Consider the following 12792-nt stretch of genomic DNA (forward strand, 5'->3'; position numbering starts at 1 on the left):
ACTGTATTCCTTAAATACTGTAATGAAGTTATAGATACAGAATTTTAATAAGCTAGCAGTATTATGCAACACAAACATTCAGTACTAATATTTAGTATGTATTTTTAAGACAATTGGGTCTTTTAAAGTAAAAAAAAAATCACTCTAATATTAATCAGTTTATTAAAAAACAAGATTCAGTACTAGTAAGTGTTTATTGACAGTTTAAATGCTTCTTTAAAATCACATAATAATCAAAAGCTCAAAATAATAAAGTTTTTACTTCCAAGGAGTAACATTTACTGTACTGTAAAATTACCTCAATAATATAAAGGACTATATTCTTGTAGAAACAATACAGGATGCATTTAGCTACTCTGTTATAATTCCAGGCTCCATGAACCAACAACAAGTTCTTCAAATACTTGAACTGCAAAAAATGAAAAATGAACATACAATCAGAACACGCATACACCAATATTAAACTGCTTTCTTGTAGTATTTTACAGTGTAATGACTTACCTGAGCAATTGAGTAGTCTGAAGAATTAGCAGCTTGTAGACCTTCATTCCCACTAATACCAACACCAACATGTGCTGTTTGTATCATACTAACATCATTTGCTCCATCACCAATCGCTAGAGTTACTACCTTAACTTGTTTTTTAACCATTTCTACAACTTCAGATTTTTGAAGTGGTGAAACCCTAAGGGGTAACAGAAAGAAAAAGGTTTATACAGGACTTTCAAATGAATGTACTTTCAAAACATACTTTATATTGTGTGAAAAGGTAATAAAAACAGGCTAACTAACATCCTGGTCAGTGACATGGTCTTGTTATCGCCCTTTAGGCTATGTACTAAAAGCACATTCCCAGCCAAATTCATAGAAACCTTGGATTTGTTGAAGCAAGATGTTAATAGGACTTGAGAGACGTAGGTCAAACAGCAATGGGCCCCTAAAACAGAGTAATGGAAGAAACCCCAAACACTGCCACTACCAGTATTAACTTACAACAGTTGCAGATTTCGGCATATTTTGTTGTTATGCTTTTTATTTTTCTCTCTGTTTAAATATGTATTTTATAAACAACAAGATATTTAAGACACAGATGTCAGAGCAAACAGGAACAGGGTAGACTCTTGATCCTCCAGTTTAACTGCTGGTAGCTTCTCCCTTGTTCTTTTCAGGACTGCTCCAATCATCTGTCATTAAGAAAATGCCTGTCCACAGTTGAGGGGACAAATTATTCCAGGAATGACTCTCAAAAGCTCTATTGATTAAACTATACCAGTTTTGGCTCCACCTACCATTGCGTGTGTCAGATGCGTACTTTCCATTTCATGTTGTAAAAATTCTACTCTGTATGCTAAAATTCAGTCCTTGTAGTATTTGAGATATCATAACTGAAAATAATATACAGAAATCATGTGCTAGGACTGGTGTGTTTCACAGGGTGGGGAAGGGAAGAGAAAATCCTAAGCAGTGTGGCAATCCACTCTTGTGCTTCCTGGCACTGGAGTCAAGGATCAAACCCTGCCCCTTGTCTCATGGTACAAACATAAACAAGAAGAAATGCAAAAAGCTCTGTGAGACTGTCTCCTGCACCACTGCTGTTCACTGCTTCCTACAAAGAGAGCAATTCTGGTACCAAAGCATGACTCCTGATGTGGAGCTGGGGATGTGCAGCTGGTGAAGAACCGACCGTTCCTCATCTATCTTTCCAGCTTTCCAGACAAACTCATTCTAGATGCCTCCATGCAAAAACTAGACATGGATAAGAAGCAGAACCTTCCACTGGATATAAACTGACATCAAAAACTGGGGAAAAACATGTATTTATAATTCATTTCCTACCAGTCTTCTATATGCACACTCATGGCAATAACCCCTCTGGTACCATATGCTTCTGGAACTTTGCAATTTGGGCTGTGAAAGAGTCCCCCTGCAGTGACAAAATTTCAGGGTGAAGGATTACATAGGGATGTTCATAACCTGACTTAACTCTTCCAGGTCAAAAAATAAAATAAAACCACAGAAATATACAAGAAATTAAAAATACAAGTTTTGGGGAACAAATTTGCAAAGGAAAAGCACAAAAGAGCAATTACTTCTAAATAATGTTCCTTCCTGAATGTGCTCTGTATATTGCTGCTCACTGGGATACTGCCAAGTAACATAGCCTGTGTAGTTCACGAGTACTGTCCTCATCTGAACCAAGACTGCTGTATGGCACTCACAAGCTCAGTAACAAAAAGAAATGTTACCACCAGACACCAAAAGTTCAGCTGTATTATGGCATCTGTGCAGTCCTAAAGTTCCTCACAAAAGATCCTGCAAGCTGAAGGTCCCAAAGGCACCATTCTCATAAGTATGTGAATACTGGAAGGCCTCATGATACTTGAGAAAATCATACTGTTATATTATTAATGAGATTCCTGATAGGCAAGTCCTTTCTAGTTTGAAGAATTATAGCTCAAAGAATTCTATCAAATCTGGTAAGTGAATGTGGCAAAAAAATACTGTCCTATTTATACTGATTGATTTTTAAGATCACAAAACCAGTGCTAATGAGGGCAATAATAAAAACAAGCCACCTACAAAAGAAACAAAATCTTTCCATCTACATACATTAGTCAATTTTTTTTCAGTACATGGTGTAATAAAATGTTCTTGTCTGCCCACTGATCTCTGGCGTTACAGCCAAGGCTGAATGAGTTGCCAGTCTTGACACTGGACAGACTGACATTACAGGTCAAAATGCACTGCCCTCTATTTAGACCAAACTTTTGATCCATAATTCAATTTGAGAGGAAAAGTTTTCTTTTCCAACTGGTCGTATAAATTTCCTCATCACACTTCTTGTCCCACCTCCAAAAAACTGGAAACAGAACAAACCCTCCATCTCTTTCCAAAAAAAGAAGAAAGAGATATTAAATTCTCCACATTCAACACTAAGTTTTCACAGTTAAAGAACACTAAAGCACCAAGTATATTCTTTCCATTAAACACACAGACACTAATGGCAATGCTTGGCCATCACTTTTTCTAGCTGTCTGAAAACTCTACCGTAGCTACCAAAACCACAACCAAAAAGCAGTTACATGATTGCTGAAGCGAATGGTCATGCCAGCTACCTTCCATTCTGCCTGAATAAGAATGCAATTAGAAAACAACTTTTTTTAAAAAAAAACACCCTCCCCCCCCCCAACAAACAGAGATAGCATAACAAAATCCAATGTTCACATGACAGACAAGCAATAAACTTAAAAAAAGGAAACCAAAGTTTTTCTTAGAATTGACAGCTGAGGCTGGTGACTGACTTTCATAGTGTTCATTGAAAAAGTAAATGCAGCAGAGTGGTGAAAAAGTTCAGGAAAAAACCAAATTTCTGACATCACACTGCCGATATTATCCATTATCCATTTCCTTTACTAACAAATCCGAGTTACAAAGATTTGAGAAAAGCTAACTATTAAGGGCAAAAGTAGTAACAGTCTTTGAGAAATTTTGATGAATATGTCATTTAGAAATGCAAATTTCCCTAAAATAACATTAATTTCCTATGAAAGGAAAGCCCTTTCCCACTGAAAGAAAGGCTATTTAAGTTTTTAGCCATCTAAGGTTGATCATGATTATTTTGAAACATAGCTTAAAACTGTAGAAAACCAAGGTTTTCTAGACATGCTTTTTATGTCCTGAAACACACATTTATTCATATAACATCCATGAAGAATTAAGTTTTGTCTAAACCAGTAGATTACAGTAACAGTCACAATTCTTCCTAGTTAAAACTTATACAACGTTTCTGAAACTCAGACTACTTAAAAGCTGAAAGAGGATCCCAAACTATTCCTGGTGGAAGAAGTCAACTTACCAAGCATATTAGAGAGAACTGTTTTAAAACATCAAATTTTAAACAGAAATAATTAAAAAAAAATTGAGAGATCATGATCTGTCATCCTGTGTATATTTTATACCCAGATATGCAACTTCTGCAATTAAAGCACACTATCTCTTCTATAAATTCATTAATATTACATTTGAAGCATATTTGTTACTTTATTTGCTTCAACTACAATCCTCCTTCCCTTTGTAGAATGAGATCTTATGTATGCATCATAATCACACAACTTCACTATACACCATACTTTCCACAGTATCACTTTATGACTTCAGTCCGTATCACCAAGGTACTCTTTTTATTATGGAACAGATTTATACTTGATGCAATTTCAGTGTTACAGAAAAAATATGAAGGAATAGTATAAGGACCATAGCTCATTTGGAAAAGAAAAAAGAAAATATTTTCCATTTTTCTCTAGCAAATATCAGTATTTTTCATTTTACCTACCCTATAAAGTTATAGGAAGAAAAAAAAAGTTTCAACAACTAGATTAAACCTCACCATTAGATAGATTACTGAGTTCCCAGCATAGGGGTACACTAACGGTGGTTGCCTGTCTTTCCTAGACCATTGTGCTTAACACTGAGACAGTGATGTGAAGGGAAACTGGGTACATGATATCTACGCTTGTCTTTGCTCACATACAATACTCTAACTACCACTGGCTTCCAGTAAAATCCTTGTACCTCTGCTGGTTCTCCTCTCCGTTTGCCAGAAGACACCTTCTCATGGTTCACCTTTGCGTGATGTTCCATCAGCTGAACCCCCCCCAATCCTACTCTGTGACAATTAAGTAAAATTTCTTAAGCTTTAAATGCAATAAATCAGAGAAAAAGGTTGCATAAAATTTAATTGTGTGATTTTTCAAAAGCAAAAAATAAAGGAGCGAAAAATAATATAGCTTTTGGATTGAAGGTAGCTATCCAATTACTTTATTCGGCAGCCTGCGCAACCCATGCTATCAGACTTTTGGAAAAGGTACTTGGGATGAGTACAGCCTTGTGGTGAACTTGGGATGAAAGCTTCTGGGCAACAGCCCTTCAGAAAAATTCTATGGTCCAAGTATATCAAAAAGCATTTCTACGATCTTTTGTTACATGTTTTATTTGAACTCTGCTGATGAGTATTGTGTCAAGACTTGCTACAGCCAGCTTCTATAGAAGATTCCTGACCCGAGAACTTCTTTTTCATCGTTTTAACTTTCCAGGAACAGTGGCTTATTTCCCTTTCAGGCAATGTTGTAGGGGCAGTTGGAAGATGGCACTTACTCTTGTTGCCTGGTGCATCAAGTTCATGGTGAAACCAATAAAAAGTATCTTTTGTTCATTTTGTTCACTCTTAGCTGTACATTTTTTACTACAGAACAATCCATTTAACATTCTTCTTGCACACATTACTCTGAAGCCAATATAGAGTTGGAATTCAGTTCGTCAAAGTCTTTAAGCCAAACATCTGCTTGGAATTAATAACACACACAGATTTTTGAAGTGAAATGTCTACTGAATATTTGTCAGCTTCATCTGTGTTATGGCTAGTCTTAGGAAGAATCCATTGGTAATAAATGCTTCTGAACAAGTGAATACAATCTGAAAACTTCAAAGGAAGTGATGTAATTTGTACTTTTAAAACCAAGGGCTGCTTAAAATGTTTACTGCCTTTATATGGATGGAGAGAAGGCTTATCTTTTCATTTAGTCAAGATGATATATATTTAAATTATTTACCTTAATTAAAAATTACAGTTTTAAAACTTTTTATTTTCAAGCTCACGAACAAGGAAATGAAGTTTTTGTTACTAAAGATGGAGCATTAACAGAAATAAATATTTTGACAGAATTTTGACTTTTGCGAAGCATGTGATATTAAAAAAGCACATACTAAAACAGCGAGTGTTACAAGCAAATATTTTCATTTTAAACCTGCAGCCAATTTTTAAACAACTACAAAATATGTCAGAGCATATACCCAGACATGTATTGAAACCAGCTGACCTAAGTATATTATGGAAATGTAGAAATGGCAAAGAGAATGCTACTAGAACAGAAATTTTCATTTTGCACTTTTTGTTGTTTCATCACAAAAATGCTACCACTAAAAGACAGCCATACATACAGAATATCCTTCCATGGTTCTATAGTTCAACAGAAACGGCAATATTGTCTCTTCAAATGGCATAAAATATATTTTCAAACCAAGGAAAGAGAAGAAAAAGAAACAGTTTTGGAAGAGCAGTTCTACATGCATCTCCTGCTTGTTACTATACTGAGCAAAACTGGAACGAGTAGAACAAGCACAAAGCTCCAACTTGCCTGTCAGAAAGACTACTGCTGTTAGAAAAATGTTTATACACAGTATAAACTGTGTATTAGTGTAAGATCTCAGTTTAAAAGACAGTAAGACCTTAGTTTGAAATTCAGAGTGTTTCATGCTGGAGCATGGCTACAAAGCTAAACCATAAAAAATTAATAAAAAAATCACTTGGTGGCATAACATATCACTTGACAGAAAGGATAGAAAGACTACAAACCAGGTGTTTATTTGGATACTATAACCTGATTTGCTTTTCCCTGTCCTTTTGCAAGGCAGAAAAATAGCTCCATTTTGGACACTGATTTTTCAGATGAAACTGCTTTATCTTATTGGAACATTATTAAACTCTCTACCAGAACACAAGAACCTTCCATTTATTTATCTTATTAATCAAAAGCAGACAAACTATTTACAACAGTTTTCACATTTGTACACACCATGTCTCTACCGTCAGGTAGATAACAGGATAGGCAATAATGAGGTAGTAGGCAGTAAGCTTATATAATTTATTGAAAGAAAATAACAGCAATTTCCACAGTTCTGGAATGTTTGATTGCATTTCTAATACAGATATCTTACCTGTGTTGCCAATGGTCTTGTAAAGAAAAGTCCTTGCTTCTGCTTTTTGACAGATTAATCACTTGGCCTAAACCAAGTTCTTTAAACACGGACAGGAGCGGTTCTTGTTTATCTAGCTACCAAGCACCCAGCTTCCCTTTTCATTCAATCATTCAAATGTAGAAAAGGTGATGTACTGCTTAGGAGACGTTTGCAGTTTTTATGTTTAACACCATAAAAATGCAAGAAGGCCCCAAAACATGTAAGCTATCACTTAGACAGGCCTATGTATTCCTTCCTCAATATAAATCTGGAAATATTAAAAGGCAAGCCAAACCGCTTTCTTATTGTGTACATTTAAAGAAAGCAGGTATTTTATTTTCTTTGATCTGGAAAAAGTTCCCTTGTTACAGTAAGCTTACAGCTCTAATAGCTGATGTTTACAGGAAAGGATGAAAGGTCTGCTTGTATAAAAGAACTCCAAACCATTCAGGGATAATAATAATAATAATAATAAAAGGTGTTTCCAACAGCTTCAGGAAACAAAAATCACCCAGAGTAGTACCTTTAATAATTTTGTGCACTTCTTACGCAGTGTAATCCACGGCTTACAGAAAAACAGAAATATAAAATATTGCCTGCAGAGGAAGCTCTACAAAAGAATCCAGGTGTGCTAAAACCTGCAGTTAACTGTAGTATCAATTTAAGATTAAGATCAGTGTCTCACTCTTGCTGAGACTACCCTTGACAAATTATTTTTCTGAGGATGTGCAATATGAATGACTTTGACAGGTACACTCTGTTGCAGACTGCTCTACAGAAATATTTTGCTTGAATGACTGTATTTCATAACTTCAGCTACTGAAGGGTTTTTTTTTTTGTATTTCATGGTTGGACGACATGGATATGTGTATTTTCTCTGAAATAAGTTTCTTAATTTGTATATGTCAATAAAGATACTGTAGAGAAAGAATAATGTAAACCTTACCTGCAACAAATAACAGCTTTACATGACAAAGCCAAATCCAGGAAATATTGTCTCACTTCAAATGTCAAAGCATACTTCAGAGATTTACCATCGATGATGAGAGCAAAATCATTTTCCTTCCTTAAAGCATCACCAAGAGTACTGCAATGATGGCTAAGCGTCTCTCTTGTTCCCTGTTGCACAAAAAAATTATGTCCATTATTTTTAATTCCTACTATTCTTAAGTCCAGAATTTTTTTTCAGTGTGATCGGAAACACTGGCATTTTGTTTTTTGAGGAAATTACATTTTGATTATGCTATCAAATAGACAGTATAAAATGAAAAAAGTATGGCAACAGCTGTACTATTAGAAACCACAGCAGAAATGGTATGCAGGATTGCTCTCGCACTCTGACCAAAAAAAAAAAAAGTGTGTAAGTTATGGTGGAACTTTTAATGCTCTCTGAATGAACAATAGTTGCATAAATGTTTGCTAAAAGATATTATTAAATAAGTTTTCTATATGCCTATGCAAAAGACAATTCATATATATATATAGATACCAGAAGAAACAATTTCTGTTCACTATTATATAAAATGGTCCTAAATGTTTAAAGTAAAAGAAACATCAGAGATAATTAATAATATAAGTACATGCATTATAACTGATAATTCTAACTATCATATTAAATTTATATTTTAAGATAATATATAAGGGAACATATTTTGTATTTTTTAGTTGCTAAGGACAGTTTGAATCAGACTGACACAAGTCACTACCCCATGAGCCAGTACTGAGAACTTCAGATTATACTCAGTTGACAATACATTAATCTGTATTTATGCAGCAGGACTTCATAGCCTGCTTTGGGGAGGTCACTAATATCTAGTCAGTTACAGTACAGCTCTACCACAGAGTGTCATGAAGAAGAAAAAAATTGCTTGTTGCATTTCTTTCTTTTTGAATGGCCTTTATAGAGCTACAACACACTCTTCTTCTATTGCTTCCTGCTTCACAGCCCAGAAGTAAGAAGCGTTTTACAGGAGAAAGGAAGATGAAAACAAAACTTCTGCTTGTAAAATACTGAATTTGGAAACCAGTAACATCCTATGACAACAATGCTCCTATATTTTTCTACAAGTTTAACAACCAAATAATTGTGCTACTTCAGTGATTGTCAGGCGTATGTAAATAAAATCTGGTGTAACCACCTAAAACTAAAACACCGAGAAGTACAAATCTCAAAATCCTCTGAAATGACATTAAAGATATGCTTTGCCTTTCCCACCCATCTTACTCCTCCCAGTTCCACACACTGTTGTCCACGGTTTTTGCCTACTTTGCTTCCACTGGCCTTCTAAAGATTCACTGGTTTATCTAAAAAGAGATTAGGCTGTTGTGGAACTCTGCACTTCGGGTTTCCTGGCTCTCCCCCCATAGAAACTGCAAGGGAAATGAGGTGCTACTGTTTAAAATTACATGTTAGAAAGTCTTTATAACGACAATAGCTTCTGTAACTATTTTCCAGAGAATCTTCTCTGATTAAGAAATATTGCAACGTAAAGAAAGTATCAATTTTTCTCATATCCATGGACTATTTAGCTTCTGACTAAATTTAAGCAATACAAGAGCCTGAAACTTCATATTCCTCTCGTCTATTCTTTCTTCTCATACATGCAGTATAAAACTCTCCTGTTTAAATTGACCTTAATTTTTTTATCACATACAGACATGCCACCAGGTAGCTCCAGGCATGCTACATATTAAAACAAACAAAAAACCCCACAAGACAACACAAAACACTTACTCCAACTGTAAAACTGTCATATTTAAAATTCCTTCGTGGGCTTACACGTAGTTCTATGCTAAAATCCAATGCCTTAAATTAAAAGCAGTATCAAAACGTCCCTGATTCACTTCTACGCCATTTCCATTAAATATTTCTCGGTGAAATGGAATGGTAATCCAACTATTTTCTGGCTTTGGTTTAAGTATTAAGTTCACAATTCAAAGAATAAAGCTATGTTATTATTGCTGTCTATGATTAACAGTACTATACTGAAATTTAGCAGTCCATTAGGTTAATATGAAGGCAAAATAAAATGCAATGTTCTTTTATACAACTATAAGAACTTACTAATAAAAACACATTTTGTTTGTGAAGCTAAGCAGATTTTCATGGGAATGGAGCCTCAAAACAATTACTGTTGCAAAAAATAGAGATATCTAAATGCTTCCTGAAAGTCTTTCCAATTCTGTATCAGCCAATGCTAATTGGGGAGTGTGGTTTGGGATATTTTTCTTTTAACTCCATAAATAAGGGCACTGGTTCATACAAAAGAGGATCTCTTATTTCAGCAGAGATGGGATACAGTCTAAAAAATATATTGTTTTTTTACTCTAACTTCCTCTATCTTGCATGCTAAGGTCATAATAATGACCAAATTGAGAAGGTATTTGTTTTGTTAAATCTGTTTTACATGTCTTAGGGACAGCGGACTCTGCCTGTCCCTAAAATGATTAGAGCTGATCTAGCTCTTTTTTAGAAGTTGTCACTGGTATGCAACAGATACTGTACTGTTATTTTAACAGCAAGGGCAAGAAGCATCCACTTACCGCCACTCTTTTTTCAATACTGCGAAGAGTATGCAGACCAAGAGAAGCCAACCTTCCTAACTCCTATGAACATAACATCTTTACATAGCCAAGAGGCTATACCCACACCTTGCAGAGCCAAGGAGGAGAGGACTGCCATAGAGCCACTCTTCTCAAAGATCCTAAACACACAGGTCCCACTACACTGGGATTTTTTTTCTTCAAGGTTTCATGGCTGCTCAGTTCCTCCTGTGCTGAGGGAACTGGGTTATCCAGCAGCCCTCATAGGAGCACAGTTCCCCTGCAAGGTAAGGGACAGAGTCCCAGCACGAGAGGTGGACCTTATGCTGCTCAAAAGCCAAAGTTTCAGCCATATTCCTTAACAGACAATATTCCAGTTAAGTATTACATCCTCTTGCCAGCTGTTGTCGGTGTGCAGAAGGGAAAAAGGAATTGCATCCACCCTTGCAGCTGCACTGACTCAAGGTTCTGCAATCACAGCAGTCCATCCCTCTCCCCATTTCCTGAGACCCGCTCCACTCCTCCATCAGAATTTTCAAGGCCATTTTTGACTCAACCAGTGGTACTACAAATGGAGACTGACATCTGATTCCAACCACACCAGCAAACAAAAGGCAGGACACAAGGCATACCTTAATCAAACAGTGAAACGTGCACCATCAAACGAGGCAGAAAACTTTCAAAGGAGTCTCTTGCTAAAATATTGGCATAGAGCTAGTTTATTATTATATTTTGAACTGCCTCTTGCCCTCAAACTATCTGATTGCTACATTTATCTGCTCCTGAAAAAACACGACTTATGTTATCACCAGACAGATTTGCAAGCGACCAGTTTGCATATGCAATTTCAGCTGCCATATGATATCTGCATCTCCATGTACTCTGAACGTACTTTGTGCATGTAGGGAAAGGATCTCTCAATCTCTACACAATCTAGATGCTTCAGTTTGAAATAGGGAGTACAGTGCAGTTATCATATCAGATACTATCTTTTATTCTTAAACTATATTTATATACATTTATTTTTAAAATATATTGCTTAATATATTTTTATTCAACTTTTTAATCACACCAGAAGTGGTTAGTGTGCAATGCTTGTTTAATGAGTTTTTATTGGACTTCTTTTAGTAGTTAAATAAAACTACCTCACTTTAATTCATTACATATGAAGAAGTATACGAAGTAGTCAATCTTTTGCACTTCAAATCTATAAAGTATTGCAGTAGCTCTGAAATCCAGCAGTCTGTGTAAATAACCTAAACATAGGACAGAAGTTCTCACTTGCATTGGTTATTTTTTAGTCAGAGATCGGTTGAGGAGTGAAAATCTCAAAAGCAAAGCTAAGGGCTTGAACCAAAAACCTTCCCTGTTTTTTCAACAAACAATGATTGCAATCTTTCAAAAGCTATCCAATGAACTAAACTAAGAAAAGAAAATTGCCTCTCTTCATTAATATCACAGGCTACTTGTGTCAAAAGTTGCGTACTATCTCAACAGACTCTGGTTCCAGACATTAATCAACAGCTTCTCCCTGTCCTGTGTTTGGGATTTTATTTTCAATTTTATCAGCAAAAATAAGTTGCTTAAAACAATTTATATTTGAAATATAGTCATCATGATTAAATTCATACTAATGTTGAAAATCTGTTATTCGAAATGGGTCAAAACATTTAAATAAGTACTTGTTTTAAAAAAAAGTGGTATTTTAATTCATGTTGTAGCCTACTCTTACATGCTACCATAGAATCTTTCAGTTAAGGCACTCTTGCTGATTCTCATACTTTCTTTTCACTTTCTCTCCCTAAGTCCTATCTTGAGCAACCTGAGCACAATACAGAGTAAGGTAAACTTCATTTCAGGGTTTCCTCCTGAAGCCTTCTGGACAGTGAGTTTTCCCAGTGAAGAAATTCTTCTGCTTCTAAGTTCATTTAAGGCCCCCTTAGAGAGTGGTAAAAGGATTTAAGTTCTTTCCCCTCACGGGATTTTTCACTTAATAGAATCTCTTCTCTACAAAGCACTGTATACTTGCAGGTTGGTAGTTTTAACCCTTACTTGTACTTCAACATCTGATTACAATTTCAGCTGTTTAACCACACAATAACAATTAATTCTGGCAGATACTAAGTATTCTGTAAGAAACAGCATTAGAAAGGAACTTGTTTGGGCACTGCTAGATGCTACTAGAAGCACATGAAGCTCCTGGCTTTGTGCCTGCATGGATGGAGTCATTTCACTACATGGCATTAGTTTGCTCATCATTCTGATGTTCATTTGTGTAGTAGCTACACTGTGGTTTTGGAAGCTGTAAGACTGAGTTATTCAGTAACATTTTGTCACAAAGACCATACGGTCTTCCAAGTATGCAATACTAAAATTAACCGAGAAGATTATAGAAACAAACAAAAAGGCAGCCCCCCAAAACAAACAGAAACAAAACCCCCCACCAAACTGTGG

At 35.6% G+C, this 12792-nt stretch overlaps 1 protein-coding gene across 5 annotated transcripts in view; it reads right to left on the reverse strand.

Moving 5' to 3' along the window:
• The window catches only part of ATP8A1 (ATPase phospholipid transporting 8A1), a 126569-nt gene that overhangs the window by 44291 nt on the left and 69486 nt on the right, over positions 1–12792 (reverse strand). For all 5 annotated transcript variants that reach the window (XM_072862458.1, XM_072862459.1, XM_072862457.1 and 2 more), the window contains 3 exons: positions 7742–7914; positions 502–685; positions 299–409 (listed from right to left, as the gene is read on the reverse strand). In XM_072862458.1, the coding sequence (XP_072718559.1) occupies positions 299–409; positions 502–685; positions 7742–7914 (468 nt within the window). The remainder of the gene's footprint in view (positions 1–298; positions 410–501; positions 686–7741; positions 7915–12792) is intronic.

This window comes from Ciconia boyciana, chromosome 5 (genome assembly GCF_034638445.1).
Source record: "Ciconia boyciana chromosome 5, ASM3463844v1, whole genome shotgun sequence".
Classification (NCBI taxonomy): Eukaryota; Metazoa; Chordata; class Aves; order Ciconiiformes; family Ciconiidae; genus Ciconia; species Ciconia boyciana.